We start from the raw sequence: 19,368 nt of genomic DNA, 5'->3' as shown, positions 1-19,368 counted from the left end.
CCAGACCCTTTCCAGCAAGGCCACTTCAAGCAGGCTGAGACAAACACTAATTTTTAATGTCACAGCAATCATGACAAATCTTTCACAATAGACATTTCAAAAGGACTAACTCAAACCAACAATGGTCTGAATGAGAACAGTCCCCACAGGCTCATGTATTTAAAAGCTTAGTCACCATGGAGTGGAACTGTTTGGGAAGGATGAGGTGTATCACTGGGGGAGGGCCTTAAGGTTCAAGAGGCCACACAAAGTCCAGTGTTTCTCAGCCTGCTGCCTGCAGGTCAGGATGTAAAGCTCTCAGCTACGGCTCCAGTGCCATGCCTGCCTACTTCCTGTTGTGATGATCAGGGACTAAACCCCAGTTAAATGCTTTTAGTATCGACAACCCCCCAAATATACACATACATTGTATGTAATGCAGTAGTTCTTGCTTCATTTTTATCATAATCCTCAGTGAGAAAGAATTTTACATTTACCATGCTGTGTATCTCTAACAGTTTTGAGGTGGTAGACAGCTCCCGTATCATGCACAAAGCCCGAGCTTGATTATCCACACTGGAGGAAACAAAAACCAGAAAAAAATAGTATCCTCAGGTGAAAACTTGTTTTCCATCCTGCCAGGTAGCCTTCTTTAATTCAAGACTAGACCATGTTTTAAAAACACTGAAGCAAAGCGTTATAAAGGCTATTCATGTTGCATTAGGAAGTTTAAGATATCTTAACTTGGGTGTAATGGCACACACTTGTAATCTCAAATACTCAAGAAGCTGAAGCAGGAGGATCATGAGTTTGAAGCTAGCTTGGGCAACTCAGTAAAGGACCATCTCAAAAAAGCAGCAGGTGTGTTGGGTAAGTGTTGCAGTTAATGGTAGTGTGTGTGGTACGTGCATGGTCCTGGGTTCGTTTGTACTTAATTTTCCTCCTGCCTCTGCCTCCATGGTGCTGGGACTAACCTGTGCCCTAATATGGCTGGTAGAATGGGACATTTTAGTAAGAGGCCAGTAATAGGTTTATGAGGTTTTAGTATGGAAGCCACACCACATGGTGCTGGGAACTGAGTCCATTGATCTTAAAAGCTGAGCTCTCTCCAGCTTACTTGTCATCTTACAGCATAGCCTAGGCTGAACTTGAATCTGTAACCCTCTTAGTCTTCCACATTCGGATACGGTGGAGCCTCCCATGCTTGGGTCAGAAATAGACTTTAATAATCTTAACAAATATGATCATCAAGTTCCTCTTACTTGAGCTATTCCTCCTGGATGGCCACATGACAATCTGACATAGCCAGCTCCATTCCACATACCCGAGATCAAACAGTCTTGCAATAAGTTAAAAAAAAAAAAAACACCTCTCTATGTGCTCATTTCCCCAGTAAACAATCTCTGACAAACATGGAATTCATGAGCTAGCTGCATGTGAGTGAAGAATCCCTGTCAGTGTACATTTGTGTGTCCATGTCTGCTGTGTACCTGTAAGGACAGGCAACACTCAGCTCTAAGGCAGTCAGGAGTGGCTAATAACAGCCTTGTGGAATTTGTCTACCCACTTGTGGAAGAGAAGAGACTATATATAAGCTAGACAGGGCTAGAAATACCTAAAAATAAATGAAATTTGTATTTGCGGTAATATTAATAAGAACACACAGAAAAAGACTCAAGAACACCAGACTTTATTTGAACATAGGAAGTTCTGTTCCCTGTGACAAAGCAGTAAGTGCTCAGGTGCAAGGACACAGTCACAACAACACTTATCATCGCTGGAAATGCTGTTTTGGGGGGAAGAATTTTGTTATAACTTTAAAAAATTGCATTAAAAAAGATTTACATCAACAGAGACAAAGATGCAGAGTTTAAAAAACATAAATTATATATCTCCAACAGGACTGTATAAACAAAATACTGTGCAGAGCCACTCTGCAGGGGGCCACTAATGAAGGCAGAGTAACCAGAAACCTTAAAGTGCAGAGTTGAGTATCTTGGCTTTATTTTGCAAATTCAGCACTTCCATTGGTCCAGTTTTGACACACCCCAAACCCAATATTAAGGAATGAATTTCAACTTTACAAATTTAGTAATGACAATTTTACTTTAGTTTCCTTGCAAGAAAACCTTAAGATCTCAGTTCAAATCCCAGCAGAGAAAGCTCTACATTGTGCCATTTTTTAGACCTTCTAGGAAAAGCTGATTATTTAATCAAGACATTAAAAAACAAAAATAAAAAGCAGCCTTCCCCTGTTGCCAGATACGCCCCGGTTAGCAACAGCATCTACAAAGAGGCAGATTTGGTTATGGTCCTAGGTCTAAGAAACACTGTAAACAAAAATGAAGAATCTGATATAGAAAAAAATTGACATTCACACCATATTTAACCAAGGAAAGCAAAACTACCAGTTTTTAAACACAACTGCCCATAAACCAGTGATAAGTAACAGACTTCCTGTGTCAGAAGCTATGAACCCGAGGTTTATCACCGCAGGGAGGAAACTGCTGGAGGGTGAAGCAGAACTAAGCTGGGCCAGGAACCAGGGAACAGCGCTTTAGCCAAAAAATGCATGCCACCCACTTTTACTGCAATGGAACAGAATTGTTTTAATTAAGAGATTTAAACTAGGAACTGGGGAAGTAAGCCAGCAGAGCACTTGCTCAGCATGCACGAGGCCCTGGGTCGGGTCCCCAGCGCTGGGGAAAACCTGCATTTGCACTGAAGCTACTCTACCTCTGTACACTTTCTACAGAACACCCTAACCATGGAGTCATGCCCACTCTACTAAGAGTAGACCCATTTTTAAACCAAGCACCTGGAAATTAAGAGTTAAATAAAATAGCTAGGTGGGTCTACGATTAATATATGTTAAGACTGCAATAAAGCTCATGTGCTTAAAAATTAGCCCTTTGGCCCTGGCAGTTACGAGTTGGGTGTTTTTTTTTTTTTTTTTTTGGACATAGACCTTTTTTTGTTTTTCTTCAGATAAGATCTGAAGGAGTGTTTGGTCACTATATAAATTCATATACCTGCAAATTCACAATCTTCTTCCAGCCAAACCTCAGACTAAAGTTCTACTTCTAGGAGCAGATGCTGACCTGAAACCTGTCCCCCTCTGTGTTACTTCAAGGATGTTTGGAACGCAGAGAGATGGCAACCTGCCAAACAAGTACAACAGAAAAGGAAACAATCTATTACAGAGTAAACAATGGAGAGAGGAGGTGATGTAAGATAAAAGAAAACATCAATCCGACAGCATTCAGGTGGGGAAACCCACAGGTTAAAAAGAAGACAAGCACGGTGTGGTGGCACACACCGTTAATCCCAGCACTTGGGAGGGGCATCTGAGTGCCAGGCCAGCCTGGTCTACATAGCACGTTTCAGGCCAGCCAGGGCTACATAATAAGAGCCATTTAAAAACAAAGCAAGAACCCTTGCCATAAACGCCGCCTTCTCCCTTCTGTCACCTTTCTTCTGTACCTTCTGATCCTGGGAAAATGGTAAAGTTGAAAGGCCCGACAAGGAGAAAACTCAAGGTACAAAAAAAAAAAAAAAAAAAAACCCAAACTGAGAAAACAAGATCCAACCACCAAACAAAAAGCCTACACTCTGAACAACTGAGGCTTTTACTAAGAAGCTATGACTTACTAGTTCCTAGGAAGTTATGCTTTGGGTGACAAAGTACCAAAAAGTTTCAGTCTTTCGACCAAAAACTGATGGATTTACTCAGATGTTTGAATTTATCCAGTCAACCTAAATATCCTTATTTAAAATTAAGCAGAGCCTACTTTAAGTTGCCTAGGCATTCTAAGGTGACAAACACCTTGCCAAGAAGATGTGCTGCCACCTCTTGGTTTCTTTGGATGGAATGACAGGACCAGTGGGTGGAATTTGCCTTCAAAATTGTGTCCCTCTCATGCAGGGCTTGCATCCACCTGTTGTGGGCAGCGGCATTAGTTAGCATGTATTAGAACAATGCTTTACCAACACTGATGGAATTCATTTCTAAAGAGCAGCTCCTTAATTTTATTATCACACACCTAGAAATGAAATACTGTCATGTGATCCTGGCAACAGTGACCGGATGAGCCCAAATCCAAACTGTATAGACTTTCCAAAGGTTCCTGTCGTCTAAACTTCAAACCTCTTATCTTTCCCCCAGTGTATGGAATGTTGGAGAAGAAACTAGCAAAGTCTGTAAGTAGCAAATTGCAGCACCAACACATGAAGAAAAAGTCAGTCCTCAAGACTTCTGTGGCTCCCAATTGCTACTCACTGGATCACACTCCTGGCAAAACTACTAACCCTGACCAAATCCACAAGACAACACCACCACAGCAGAGGAGGGAATCCATGCACAGCCTTTTCAGGGTCTCTTGGGGCATATGATACAGTGATGATCAAAGTCAGACTGGGCAACCACGGGACACACAGCTCACAGAAGGCCAGAGAGCTCCATACTCCTAGCTAACAATCCACACTTCAGAGTTTCTTCTGGCTCGCTGACTGTTAAAGCAACCTGTCTTCAGACTGACTGGCCACATGGTGAAGTGTGGACAGGGTAGTGCAGAAAACAGCAGGTTACAGATACTTCACTCAAATCACAAACTTTGACATAAAAAACATAAACCACATAATGTACGAATATTGCTTTTTATCTTTTTATATATACTTGGTTCAATGCATTTACCTATCAATTCTTACTTGGGAGAAGAACACAGTCATGAGATTGACATTGCTGGGGAAATATCAGCAATCCCTTTGGTCCCAAAGCTGCAAACAGCTGAGAAAAGGAATTAGAAAAAGGAAACAAGAAACAGAGGCCACCAGAGGATCACTGGAACGTCCTGTTTGCTACTTTCAGAAAATGTGACATCGGTATTATAAAATAGTCGCTTTCATATAAAAGATGATTTTCTCGCAGCACAATCACATCTCCCTTCAGAAATCATGTTTGCAGGGATCCGGGTTTGTGGGTTTGTTTTGTTTTTAAACAAGTCTAATTTGAAAACAAAGAAAATGTGATTATGTTCCTCCAAAAGTAAAGACGAGACCTTACAGGTTTGAGCTAGTGCTTCAAGGCCAAGCAGGTGAAGCACGTCTGTTGGTGGCCTTCTTGCAGGGCAGAGCACTCAGGGGACCACGAGTTCTTCAGGAGCCAAAGCACTCACAGCCAACTGGGAGGACACGTATTATACCACCACAGTCACGTCATCTGCTGGGTCTTAATTCCCAGCACCCAGAGCTCGAGCTGAGCCCTATCCTTCAGCTTCCTCAATGGGTTCTGGTGGTGCATGGAGGGAGGCGGACGGCAGGACTGTACTGGTTCCTCGAGATACCCGGTCTTGCTCCGTGTTTGTAGACAGGGAGGCCATAGAGATAGGCTGAAGCAAAGTAGTGGTCATGCCAGTGGTGACGGTCAGGCTGTGACCAGAGCCCTTGAGGGTAAGATCTGGTGTAGGGAGAAGTGGTTTGAGGATACTCACGAGACAGAAAGCGGAGCCACTTTTAGGAATGAAATTCACCTTGTTTTTGTCAGGACAGTAAAAAGCTGGAATTTCATGAAGTTGTTTTGGCCTGCATACAAAACAGACAACCCACTACTGTAAGACACTCAATACTGGAAATAAACTTATCATTAAAAAAAAAAGGTTAATGAAATATACATAAGGACTACAACTTAAGCTACGTCAGAAATATTAACCCCAAAGGACCAGAATACTATCAGACATTTGACTCAGTCGTTAGGCTCCCTTCAAGAGCCCTGTTACTAAGCAGGAACCAGGCTGATATCACGCATTTAATAGGATCTAAGATAGCCAATAGGAATATAGGCTTCCTAAAGGAAAAGAAAATCCACATGCATAGCGACAAATATGTTTCCAACATGATTTTTCCAAGATTATGAACAATGAACTATATGAAGTATCTGGTTTTGTTTTTGCTAAATTCCACCCCTACAGGACTACACCTTGACAAGCAAAGGTTTCCTTTTCATGTGTTCTTTGCTTGTTTGTTTTGCTTTTTCTTTTTTCTTTATTTTTTTGCTATGTTTTGTACTGTTCAAGAAAGGTTCTTACTATGCAGCCTTGGCTGTCCTGGAACTTGTTAGGTAGACAAGGCTGACTTTGAACTCACAGAGATTCATCTGTCTCTACAGTGTTGGGCTTCAATTAAAACATGCACTTCTACACCCAGTTTTTTCAAGCATAATTAAAATTTTCTACGTCAATCTTAACGATTTTCAGAGGAAAATGTAGGTAAATAACGAAAAGCTTGTAGGGTTGATTTAGTCTTTTGTGATGATGAGGATGGAACCTGAATGGACTTTTGCCAACTCCAATGTAGCAGGGTCAGGCAGGCCTTGTCTTTCTAGCCCATTTCCCTCTGCCTCACTAAGAACTGTTAAAATTACATTCTTTTTAAAGATTTATTTATTACATATAGGTACACTGTAGCTGTCATGAGATGGTTGTGAGCCACCATGTGGTTGCTGGGATTTATACTCAGCACCTCGGGAAGAGCAGTCAGTGCTCTTAGCCAGTGAACCATCTCTCCAGCCCAAGATTACATTCTTAAAGCTAGCCACTAAGGTTTATTCCCTTATTTGGCCACTTCTTCCGTCTGAAGCTGACAACCAAGGTGCAGCAATCAAAAACCTCCTTTGGCTCACCTAATTAACATGCCTAACTAAAATAAAACACCTCATTCTAACACGGGGTTTCCCCTTGTACTTTCATAAACCACCATCTCCTTTCCATCCAGAGACAGTCCTTTTCCTCCAGGACAACCACCCCTTCTCCCTCTTGTTCCTTTCCCTTTCCTTCTTCACCCTCTATCTTCTGTCTCTTACTCCCTGTCCTGTTCTTTCTGAGGCAAATAAATTGCTGAGAACTTGGTCTTGGGGTCCTGATACTTTTCATTTCAGAACCCACCCAGCAATTTTACCACTGAGTTATAGCCTAGTCTTCAAAGCTTTTCTGAAGCAAACTTCTTCCCTGTTGCCAAGTCCTTCCAAAATTATTCCCCCCCCCAATTTTTTTTTTTTTTTTGTTCTTAATGGTATTCTATGAAAATTTTAAAATTGCAAATCGTCAGAAGTCCAGAGAATATGACATATTTTTTAGGCAATTTTTAAATTTAAAGATCATTTGACTAGAGACCTGTCTGCTCCTGACAGCACCCATTCTTAGATTCTAAAAAGAAACTGAGCATCAGTAGAGCTGCTCCAGTTGTGGCAAGACAGCCACTAGGCAAGAACTGCCTACATTCACTCACAGACAATACTGTCCAGAAAGGGACACTTTTGCAGAATAGTTGACTGATTATCTTTGCCAAGCCAGAATTATCAGTCCTTCAAACTTCTGCATTACGAAGGCCTGTCAGGTCTGATCTTGGGCCAGAAGGCTGAAGACTGATGCTCCAACGTTTTGCGGGATGAGGGACTGTCCAAGTGATCAGCGGTCTCTCTACATTGGCTAGTTTTGGAAGCTGTGTTTTGTGCTTCTCATTATCAGGTAACAGTCATTCTAAGATTTCTGATGTGGTTGAAGACTGGTAGCCTCATAGCCAAACCAGCTGTTTGGCATTAAGAAAGTTAATATAGATCTAAAAAAGTTTTAGATGAGATACAATCTAAAACTAAGATATAAGTCAAGTGGAGGATTACAGTCTTTTAGGATAGATGACAGAGTGCTTTATGTAATGGACAGAATCGACGGACAGGGTGTTGTCTGCCTCACACTCCCTAAGTTGTGGAATGGTAACAGTTGTGCTCACTTTACAGTTGAGGGAAAAGAGCCTTCTAACTGGACAAAAGGGGAAATATAGACAGTCCTGAAGCTGTACATATTTTAATGTTAATTCCACTTCCCCAAGAAGGGCTGCCTAGTCATGAAGGTGACTTAATCTGAACCTTCCCATTTTAATTAGTAAAATAAAGGCAAGAGCTGGTGATTGGGCAGGGTAAGAGAGGTGGAGGGAGAGGTCAGAGGACATGGGAGGACTGGGAGAAGTTCCAAGATGGAGGTCTAGAAGGGTGAATTGGATCTAGGTGGGCTTTACTGGCATTAAGTAGTTATGTACATTTAAGGATTTTATATGTCTAATACCTCAATATAGAAGGGCAGTTTGTATCTTTGTTCATGTGATGTAATCTTGTTTTGTAGAGGGTTTATAGATTGAGAGTTTGATATATAAACCTGCATGAAAAGCTATTGGGCCTTAGCCTTGTGTTTGTGTTGGGATTTGGGGTAAAGAAACACCCGAGGAAGGAGGCAGAAGGGCAGGCGGAGTAAACAGACAGGGAAGGGAGTCGTGCGGACGGAGTGAGACCTTGGGGTCAGCTTGGACTGAGCGACAGAGTCCGTACTAGAAGCAGCGCCTGTGGAGAGAGACTGAGGGGCCGATAAAGAGGCAAGCCTTTCCTTTTTTAATATTTACTACAACATAGGTAATTGCTGAGTTGAGCTCAACCCCTAGAATCCAAACAACAGCAGAGAGCCAACCCCTGCAGCTGTCCTCTGGTTTCCACACGCACATCCTCACCCACGCACCTGCACACGTGTGCACACGGAGTACAGAGTCCACCAGTCAGTCACTAGTTTTTAAAGTTCCATTCACATCTCTCCCAGGGACAACTGAGTTCAGAAAAGATATCAGTGTGCCAAGCTGCAGGAGACTGTAAGAACAAAGTTCAAACTCTCTACCTGCAGACATGACTACAGAGTACTTGGAGGAGGCTCTACAGACAAAACCATTTCAATATAACTAGTCTCCTTTGTAATCTGACATGACTTATGGATTTAAAATCTTAGATTAAAGAGAATTCATATCTTTACTTGACTAAAAAACTACCTAGCACAGGTGACCTGCAGGGAGTCTGTAAAGGTGCATAGGCAACAAGAGGGAGAGGTAACCTGTGCTAGAGGCCCCACGTCTGAAAGAAGGAAGGTTCCTTCAAACCTGAGCCAGCCTAAAAGGAGTAAGTAACAGACTTGGTGCCAGGGGTCCAACCATGTGTGTGCTCCTAACATCCTGGGCACACAGACTCCACCGACTGACACTGAACACCTCCAAAGACACTCTGCAGTACAGGCAAAGAAGAGAAGAAAACACAGTATTTATTTAAATCAATGTAAACAACGGGTCAAGTATTAGCAGTATCTCTCACAAATGTCTCTGGGTGTTTTATGAAGAGAGCCATACTCAATTTTTATGTAGACTATTACTTGTAATAAAGTCAATGTTACCTTTCTATAATAAAATAAAGTTTAAATTTAAACTAGAGATTGTGATAGTTTGAATATGCTTGGCCCAGGGTGAGGCACTATTTGGAGGTATGGCTTTGTTAGAGTAGGTATGTCGCAGTGGGCATGGACTTTAAGACCCTACTCCTAGCCTTGAAATAAGTCTTCCACTAGCAGCCTTCAGATGAAGACATAGAACTCTCAGCTCCTCCTGCACCATGCCTGTCTGGATGCCGCCATATTTTTGCCTTGATGATAATGGGCTGAACCTCTGAACCTGTAAACCAGCCTTAATTAAACTTGTCCTTTTAAGAGTTGCCTTGGTAATGGTGTCTGTTCACAGCAGTAAAACCAAGTAAGAGATGTTAAAGTTTTATGCCTCCATCTAAAGATTTTTTTTCCTTTTTTTACCTCGAATTTCTGATCCTTCTGCTTCCACTCTGAGTGCCGGGCATACCGCTGTGGGCTACTGTGCCTGTCTGGCAGGGTGCTGAGACTTATACCCAGGGCTTTGCTCACACTTGGCAAGCATCCTACTAACTAAGCTATATCCCTAGCACAAAGGACTAGGTTTGTCATTAATTTATTTGCCTGATGTCACCTTATTTAAAATTATTTGACAGGGCTAGGGATGTTTGTGCTAGTTTAAAAGAAATAAATGGCTCAAGATATATGGTTCCTGAGGATGAGGCTTTTATTTTTCCAAAATACGAAAAGTCCTAAAAGGAGGTGGGGGAACTTGGAAGGGGCAGTGCCGGTGTACATTTAAAATTGACAGAAATATAAAAACCATCATGGAAGTGGTAGTCAAAGCTACACTGAGATTCTATTTGAATCTAGTCAGAATCTTCATTCCCAAGAAAACAATGCTGACCATCTGTATGCACTTAAGTACATTGTAATTGCCAATAAATAAGGGTCAACTCAAAGATGGCACATTTAGCCCAATTGATTTTTACTTAATAGAATAGCCCCACTTTAAAAGAACAGCTCTGTGATGGTCTGAGTAAGAATGGCTCTTCCAGGCTCACAGATTTGAATGTGTAGTCACCTGGGACTGGAACTGACAGGATTACAAGGGTTAGGAGGTGTGCCCTGTTGGAACAGATACTGGGAGTGGGGGCTCTGACATTTTGGGGGAGAAAAGCAAAGAGGAGCTAGGAGCACAGTTCAGTGGTAAAAGGCTTGCCAGACATACTCAAGGCCCGGGCTTGATCCCCAATGCAATGAATACATCGGGGGGGGGGGGGGGGGGAGAGAAGGGTGGTTCTTAAACTTGCTATCTAAGGTTGAGGCCTAAATACTATCATCATATTCTGACGTTCATCACTGCTTTGCACACCCTCATATATACTTATAATCCTGAAGCCATCACTTACAATACAAGGAGACACTGTTAATGAAAACCCTACATTCTTTCTAAGCAAGTTTGAGCTTTAAATTAGACACTAGAAACGGGAAATGAGGGGTCAAATAACAAGAGCTCCTAGTTTAGAATTCTGCTTCTTGGGGGCTGGGTGGCTAAGCCGTTAAGAATAATGGCTGTTATCACAGAAGGCACGGGCTCACCTACTAGCACCCACATGTTGGCTCACAACGTCCTGTATCTCCAGCTCCACAGGGTCTACTTTCCCTTCTGGTGCAGACACCACCCTCATACATTAAGAAAAATAATAAAAAATACGTAAAATTCTGCTTCCAGGAATTCGGAGAACAGCCCATGGGCAGACTGTCTATGTAGCACGTGTGAAGGAAGCCCTGGGGTCAATTCCCTTGGTACCGTACACACAAAATCTGCCGATTCTTAAATTATCTTCTCACAGTAGTTGGTTGAGCCTGAAATGTACTGAAAATTTTGAAGTATGAAATCACTGGAAACCAAAAAGAGAACGCAAAATCCGAGGTCTATTAGGTATTTGAAAAAAAAAACACTCTGGGTGAAATCTGCACTTCATCTTAAGTAAACAGATGCTGCACCTACTATGTGAACCTGGTTTAATAGAGATACAACAACAGTTACAGAATCTGCTCTAGGGAGGCCAGTCAGATGGCTCAGCCAAGCCAGGCAACCTGAGCTCAACCCTCAGGACCCACACGGTCAGAGAGCACTCCCACTCCTACAAATTATCCTTTGATCTCCCCAAATACGTGCACACGCATACGCACGCACGCACGCATGCACACACACACACACACACACACACACTTTTTAAGGAAGATGCTGTTGGGACACCTGAAGAAATGAGAGTAACTGGTGTTAGTGGACATTAAGTGTCACTCTGCGGTAAGATAATAATACATGGTTTGTTGGAATTCCAGGGATATATTCAGCAAACATTGAAAAAACTAACAATTATGAAATCCAATGGGAGATACATAGTAATTCCTGCACTGCTCTTTCAACTTATTTGAACATTCTAACTTAAAGTGCCTTTATGTAGGGTACTTACGAGCATTCCTCAAAGACTTTGACCCTTTCACAGCCCTCTGGAGGTTCCCTTTTGAACATGTAACTGTTGTTAGGTTTTGGTGAGGTTGCATATTTTGGCAAAGGAGAGTTGTTTCCATTCTCTGTAACAAATGACATTGGATTACTAAAAAGTACTATAAAATGCACCAGAACACCATAATCAATATTCTTGAACTTTTGTGAGGAAGTACTCAAAGGCAGGCAGAGTGTTTTCTTCATTAACACAACCCTAACAGCTACCACACTGCTGGCTTAAAAAGATATTAAACATGTATGTAAATGTGAAAATAAAATATAAATTTTGTTTCTTTTTCACTTAGAAAATCTACTTAGGCCTATATCCCTTAGTCCTCAGACTGCACACACAGCTATCTGGCCGCCTTCTATCTATGCACTCTGCACATACACTCAGTGTGTATTTTCCCCAGCACACGTATCTGAAACAATGCTTCTCTGGTTGCCTGCTATTCTCTCCTGGCCTGCCCTGCAACTTTGCCAGTGTCATCTTGATGTCTCTCTGCTTGGCCTCTGCTTTAGGTTAAAGCTGCTACACACACCAAACACTTCTGCTCACAAGCTTCCATGACCAACAAGAAATAAATTCTACTACTTTTCTAAGACTCACCTCACACATTTCTGAAATCGTTCCAAATGCCCTTTGTCAGAGAAACCATGTCACTGCTCGGACAGTCACGTCCAGGGTTGATGTCCTCAGTTCATCCACAGTCATTTAAATTTCTTTATCTGTTAGGTAACTGTGCTAAAAATTTCAATCTGTCTCTAAACTAGAAATTTCTTACTGGAAGTAGTGCTATATATAACTCTGTGTTTTAATAAAAGAAACTCACAGAAGCCATTCCTTTCTAAGAATTAAAAAGTACCAGGAAACAAACTTACAGAATTCATACAAAGAGGTAGACCTGAAGAGATGAGAAACCAAGAAGCAATGTTTGACAGTTTTTTCAATCCAACCTAGAATCTAACCATTTTTTAAAAAGTCCAATTACCAACAGTCTATAAATGTAGTTTAAAACCCAATCTATTTTTTGTTTTGTTTCTTGAGACAGGACCTCATATAGCCCAGGCTGGCCAAAGACGATCTTGAGTGACCCTTCTCCACCAAAGCTAGGATTAGAGATGTATTCCATCATAGCCTGCTTTAAAGCTCTTGAGCTTCTTCAGACACACGGTGTCCTGTAATTGAATGTGGGGTGACAAAAATCTGGCGAGAATAAAATCAAACACCTAAGGAAGCCCCAGTGTCCTGGGCACACAACACATATTCTGCTCCACATCAGCACACATGAACACAGGCTGCCTGAAATCATTAAGCTTGGACTCAGGACTGTAAATTATGAACTTCAGTGTTTTTACTGTGCACACAGCTTTCTAATCTTGTAAGAACATAATGGGGATAGGGAGATGGCTCAGCAGTTAAGAGCACTCACAGACTGACTGCTCTTCTAAAGGATCTTGGTTCAAGTCCCAGCACCCACGTAGCAGCTCACAACTATCTGCAACTGCAGTTTTTTTAAAAATTAATTTATTTCTTATTTTATATGAACTGTAGTTATTCTCAGTCACAGCAGAAGAGGGCATCAGATCCCCTTACAGATGGTTGTGAGCCACCATGTGGTTGCTGGGAATTGAACTCAGGACCTCTGGAAGAGTAAGTAGTTAGTGCTCTTAACCACTGAGCCATCTCTCCAGCTCCCTGTAACTGCAGTTTTATGGCATAGAACACCTTCACACAGACATACTTATAGTTAAAACACCAAAGCACATGAGATAATATTCTTTTAAAAAACATGACTTAAATGTGAAAAAGAAAAATACCTTAAGCATTTTCTTACAATTCTTTGTGTGGTATTTAAATGTTTGACTTTTTAAAACTGATGTCTGTATTTTTTAATTAAGTTTCAGTTTAAAAAGTACTACTCAGCTATTAAAAACAGTGACTTCATGAGATTCCGAGGCAAAAGGATGGAACTAGAAGCTATCATCTTGCGTTAGGTAACCTAGTCACAAAAGAACACTCATGGTATGTACTCACTGATAAGCGGATACTGGCCCAGAAAGCTGTGAACACCCAAGAAACAACTCACAGACCTTATAAAGCTCAAACAGAAAGAAGGAAGGCCAGAAGATGGATGCCTCAGTCCTTCTCAGAAGGGAGAACAAAACACTCATGGGAGGAAATAAAGGGACAAATAGAAGAACAGGGATTGAAGAAAAGATTATCCAGAGACTGCTTCACCTGGGGATCCATCCCATATGCAGTCACCAAACCCACATACTATTGCTGATGCCACAAAGTGCTTACTGGCAGGAGCTGATATGGATGCCTCCTCAGAGACTCTGTCAGAGTCATACTGATACAGATAAAGATGCTTGCGGCTAACCATTGGACTAAACACGGGGACCCCAATGAAGAAGCTAGAGAAAGGACTGAAGGAGCTGAAAAGGTTTGCAACCCCACGGGAAGAACAACATTATCAACCAACCAAACCCTCCAGAGTTCCCATGGAATAAGACACCAACCGATGAGCACACATGGAGAGACCCATGGCTCCAGTTGCATGTGTAGCAGAGGACAGCATTGTCTGACATCAATGTGAGGAGAGGCCTTTGGTCCAGTGAAGGCTCTGAGTAGGGGAATGCCAAGGCGCTGAGGTAGAAAGGGTGGTTGAGAGGGAGCACCTTCATGAAAGCAAGGTGAGGGGGAGGGGAGTGGGAGTGGGAGGAAAGGGGACAACATTTGAAATGTAAATAGAGAATATCCAATAAAAAATACAAGCCTTTGGTTTGAGATTAGGGCAGAACCTCAGCGATGTCTGAAATGGCCCACTGTCTTCCACTCTTGTGCATTATGTGCTATGCAGAGCAGCATTCTCAGCACTGACAGCTATACACTGAGAATGCCATTCACAAACTCTGGAGCTGTTCTACACGACCCTTAATAGAAAAAAACTGAGCAAGACTAAATCCCTAAATACATATGTGGGGTGTGTATGCACACACTGACAGAAGTGTGGCTTTTACATGGGTACTTTGGACCTAAACTCAGTCCTCCTGCTTGAACACTAGGTGCTTTGTCCACTGAGTCATCTTCTTGGCCCCAAGATTTATTATGTTAAACTGGGCGTGTGCGGTGCATGTGCTCATGCATGAGCACACATACAGACGGAGGCCAGAGGGTGTCAGGCTCTCCCACTGCTGAGCTTCACCTTACTTTACAAGTGTTTTGATACAGGATCTAGCTCTGCAACCCTGGCTGGCCTTGAATTCACAGACCAGCCCACATCTCGAGTGCTGGGATTAAAGGCCAGTGCTACCATCTTTTAAAATAACTTTACTATTAGTGTGTAGGTGCGTGTGCCACAACATGCACGTGGAAATCAGATAACAACTATAGGGACGTGGTTCTCTTCAGTGTGACTCAGAGTCTGGATTTCATTTGTCAGGCTTGTGGGGCAAGTGTTTTTACTTGCTCAACTATCCTGCCTTATTTGAGACAGGATCTTTCACTGGACCTGAAGCTCGCCCTGTTGGCTTGACTGGCAGGCCAGCTAGTTCCTCCAGTGCCGGGGCTATAGAGACTATTATGCCTGCTCTTTTACATAGTTGGAGGACACAACACAGCAATTTGTGATTTACTGTCAGTTAATAATTGATTTCTACATCTTTTATAAACCTATGTACTCAGAATCTCAAAACTGTCTCAGGAAAGGGTCCTAAGCCCTAGTTCAAAGTTCTGCTGTTACCAGATTTAAATGCTAAAGTAACTAGGGGAGGCAGCCAGTCAGAATGACACTCAAGAGGTTCTCAATACACTTCTACTGAACTGAGTTGGACAATTTACAAACGATGTTACATCATTGTTTTCAAGTACATATAAAAACTATGATTAGGCTAACAGAATGTACTGCTTTGATACAGGCTGATAAAAATAATCATATTTCTTTTCAAAGGTAAGACTTTGTATTTAATATCTGATAATATCTGAAATACTGACTTTAGACTAGTTCTTATTCTAAGTATCTCCAATATTAAAACTTTTTAAAATTTTATTACATGTATGCATGTGCCCACTTGTTTGTATGTGCACTGACATGTATGCAGAACCTGTAGAAACCAGAAGAGTCCCTAAAACTAGAATTTTAGATGGATACGAAGCACCTGATGAGGGTTGGTGCTAGGAACTGGATTGAGGTTCTCTGCAAGATTAACAAGTGCCCGTAACCGCCTATCTTCGGTCTCAGTCCCCCAATCATGACTTTGCTTTGAACACTCATTTTGATTCTAGATAAATCAAGCAAATCTAACAAAGATTTGTTAGAAGTATCCTAAACAGCATAAGGTGAAGGCTTCGCATTTAATTAAAAATTATTAAGGTAATAAAACCCCAACTGGGAAAAATGATCAAGAACAAAGTGCTTTTTAGGAAAATAGTCCAGTGCTTCTCAAGCTGTGGGTAGAGACCCTTTTGGTAAACCTGTATCTTCAAAAATATTTACATTATGATTAGCACTTAGTTATAAAGTAGCAATAAAAATAACTTCATGGCTGGGCATCCCCACAAGATGAAGAACTGTTTTTATAGGGTTACAGCATTAGGAAGGTTGAGAACCACTGTGCTATTCGATAATAAGGAAGCTGTACTCGCCAAGGATGCTGGAAAATAAAGATACAAACAAAAGCTTATACACTTAACTAAAGCACCATCAGAACCCTCCGCAAAGCTGCACTGTGCTCCGGTTGTTCTGACCTGGTGCTCTCCCCCATTCGTCCAGCATGTGTGATCCCACAGGAAAAAACAGAACCAAAGATGAAGCAGGAGGTATGCCATTAGCATCCAAACGAAGCTCCAACCTACTGTACCTTTATCTCTGGGATCAGCAAGCAGGTCATCAGCTGAACAGGGACTGTCCTCACTGCCTTCATTAGAGGTGGTGAGGAAGGATGTCGGGGACACAGACTGAGAGCGGCTGCTGTTGCTGCTCCCCTTGTCTGCACCCCCAGGGGTCTGTGTGTCGATGCTGCGAGTGCTGCTGCTTCTCTGTGCGAGGGGTGGAGGCGCACGATGACCATCTGGAATATCTTGTGGCTGTTACAATGTTTAAAAAATAAATGTTTATATCACGGACTCTGAAATTTACTAGCAATGTATCCAATGTCAACATTCCTCTGTGGCCAGAAACTCACAAATCAAATTTTAAGCTTGGCATGGTGCCACAGATCTGTACTCCTAGCACTTTGGAGACCCAAACAGGATTCTGACTTCTAGAGCAGCTGGGCTACGTAGCAAAAACCCCATTTTAAAAACAGACAAGCATCTACCCTTCTACTGTCGCTGGGCCTTCCAGTTGCTCATTAGTGACACAAATATCTAACCTGACGCCTCAGTGACCATCATCTTCTGGGGAGAATTTGTCTTCTCATGGCATGGCAAAGAGGTCAATGTTTGCTGAATAAATGTGCAGCATTGAATGATATCATGTACTATTATTTTTAAAAATATAAAAAGATTATCGTGGGTCACAGGTCCACAGGAAAGGCAACCATAAAGGTGCTAACTGGTGATACCAGGTGGCCCTTGGTTCCTGTGCCTTCTTGCCCATTCCTCTTCTAAGCTGTTTTATGGTTTTTTTTTTTTTAAGAACCCTTCTTTCGAGTGAAAGATTAAATACAACAGATCTAATTAGAGGGCAAAATCAAGGAGACACTTGATTGTCTGTGAAAGCTTGTGTGGCTCACATAGCAGACCAGTCAGCTCCCTCTACAACTTTGATTGACTTGGTTTTAATTAGTTAGGGAAAGCAGACTCCATTCTATAGTCTAGAGGACAGGGATGGGAGAGATGTATATTTTCAGAGCTAAACCAAGTTTTGTCTTTGTCTGAAAAAGAATTTCAGTTATATAAGACAACCTCAAACTGGAAACCTGAGGTGACCGTGATACAAGCCGGCCACCACAGCCAGCAGCTTTGACCTCCAGGGAGAAAATTCCACACACCTGTCTAGGGTTTCTCCAAAGTAATTCCCTCATCACTTGAGAGCAAAGGCTGAGATAAATGTACTCTGATACAAAGCTCACTTGTCACAAAGATGTTCGTCAACTCAAACCAAGTAGTCACAACAATCGTGAAGCAGGCAGGTTCCCCCTTAGAAACAATTTGCTGTTCTAACTGTTCTATCCTCCACAGAACTCCAACTTGTTACAGGGAGTTATAGCAAAACACAGAGGATATATATGCCCACCTGATATTTGCTACAGAAGAAAACCAGTCTCTGCTAGAGCACCTGGACTGAGGTCAGGCGGTTCACTTTGTGAAATGAAATTAAAATTCTTGAATCACTTTCATGGTCAAAAGCTTTTTTATATATTTATAAAAGCTAATTTTTCATTCTCTCAGTAAGAAACATAAATACAGCCCACAGAATGTGGACTTTTCAGACTCTGGAGCTCATAGCAGGACTGCTGAGGGTGGAGGCTACTTACAATCAGCTGCTCTTCCTTCTCCCCGGTCTCTTTAATTATGATCTCAATCTCCTGGTTCAGCCCTTCCACGCTGTTCCGGAACCGGGAACCGGATGACTTGGTGATGGGGCCAGCAGGAATGAGCGTGCTCTTTGGAGCAGGAGCCTTAAGTGAAGGTGAAGAGGGCGAAGAGAAGTTTCCAAGATTTCAAAACCAAGTCCAAACGACACGCATAGAGCTCAACAGCTTGAGAGCAACCGAATCTGCATCTTAGGTTATATGAAATGTATTTAAAATTCAAAGCCCAGACAATCAAGACTGAATCAGAAATGTACCGACGATTGTCACAGACTAAGAGTATCAACCTCAGGTATGCTTTCGAAGGGCCAGTGAGGTGGCTGAGCGTGCAAAGGTGCCTGTCACCAAGCCCGACAATGGAGTTCAACAGACAAGATTCACATGGTAAAACCCACTGATAACTGCAGATAACTTTCCTGTAGCATTCACTGTATGTATACCAATATATATATGTTCACCTCAAAATAAAAGTATAAAATGTGTTTTTCTTTTTGCAAATCCAACTCTGATTTCCTCTTACCAAAAGTGTTTTCACTGTCACAACATTACTTTTTTTTTTGCCTTTTTTTTTACATTACTTTTTAAAATTAACAGATTAAATAATTATAGAACTGTCTTCCTAACAGGATGCTCAAAATAAAATAAAAAACAAGGTTTATGAGGGCATCTGCTAATAGCAACAGTGTGGGACCTATGACTGACTCATTCCCCTGGGAGAGGTGGCAGAGACAAAAACTCATGTGTCTCCAGCCCAAGAGTTTTTGGTGTGCCTTATTACCCTATCCGTCCTAACAGATGTGAAATTCCAAAGTAACACCAAGCAAAAGTTGTTTGGTTTAAAAAAGGTTTTATTTTAAAATTTATGTGTATGGTTCATCTGTGTATGTCCACGCGTGAGTGCAGACACCCAGAGTTCAGAGAGGGTGTTCTGTCCTTTGGAGCTGGAGTTAGAGGTGGTTATGAGCAGGCTGACACAGATGTTAAGGAAGTGAACTCAGGTTCTCTGGAAGGGCATCAGGTACGCTTACCCACTGGAGCCTCCCTCCAGCCCCAGTCAGAGCTCTCAGTTATGGTGCTTCAGGAACAAGGCAGGGGAAAAACAAAGGTACA

The 19,368-nt window shown here is 42.0% G+C and overlaps 1 protein-coding gene across 1 annotated transcript in view; it reads right to left on the bottom strand.

Moving 5' to 3' along the window:
- Window positions 1-1,704: 1,704 nt before the first annotated feature.
- The window catches only part of FAM117B (family with sequence similarity 117 member B), a 64,227-nt gene continuing 46,563 nt past the window's right edge, over window positions 1,705-19,368 (bottom strand). Inside the window, exons 5-8 of the mRNA XM_080932799.1 lie at window positions 18,202-18,345; window positions 16,582-16,807; window positions 11,681-11,801; window positions 1,705-5,559 (exon numbers count right to left, since the gene is read on the bottom strand). Of these exons, the coding sequence (XP_080788925.1) occupies window positions 5,241-5,559; window positions 11,681-11,801; window positions 16,582-16,807; window positions 18,202-18,345 (810 nt within the window). The 3' untranslated portion in view covers window positions 1,705-5,240. The remainder of the gene's footprint in view (window positions 5,560-11,680; window positions 11,802-16,581; window positions 16,808-18,201; window positions 18,346-19,368) is intronic.

The sequence above is a fragment of the Micromys minutus genome (assembly GCF_963924665.1).
Source record: "Micromys minutus genome assembly, chromosome: 19".
In the NCBI taxonomy this organism is placed as follows: Eukaryota; Metazoa; Chordata; class Mammalia; order Rodentia; family Muridae; genus Micromys; species Micromys minutus.
This window is presented reverse-complemented; position numbering and strand designations above follow the sequence as displayed.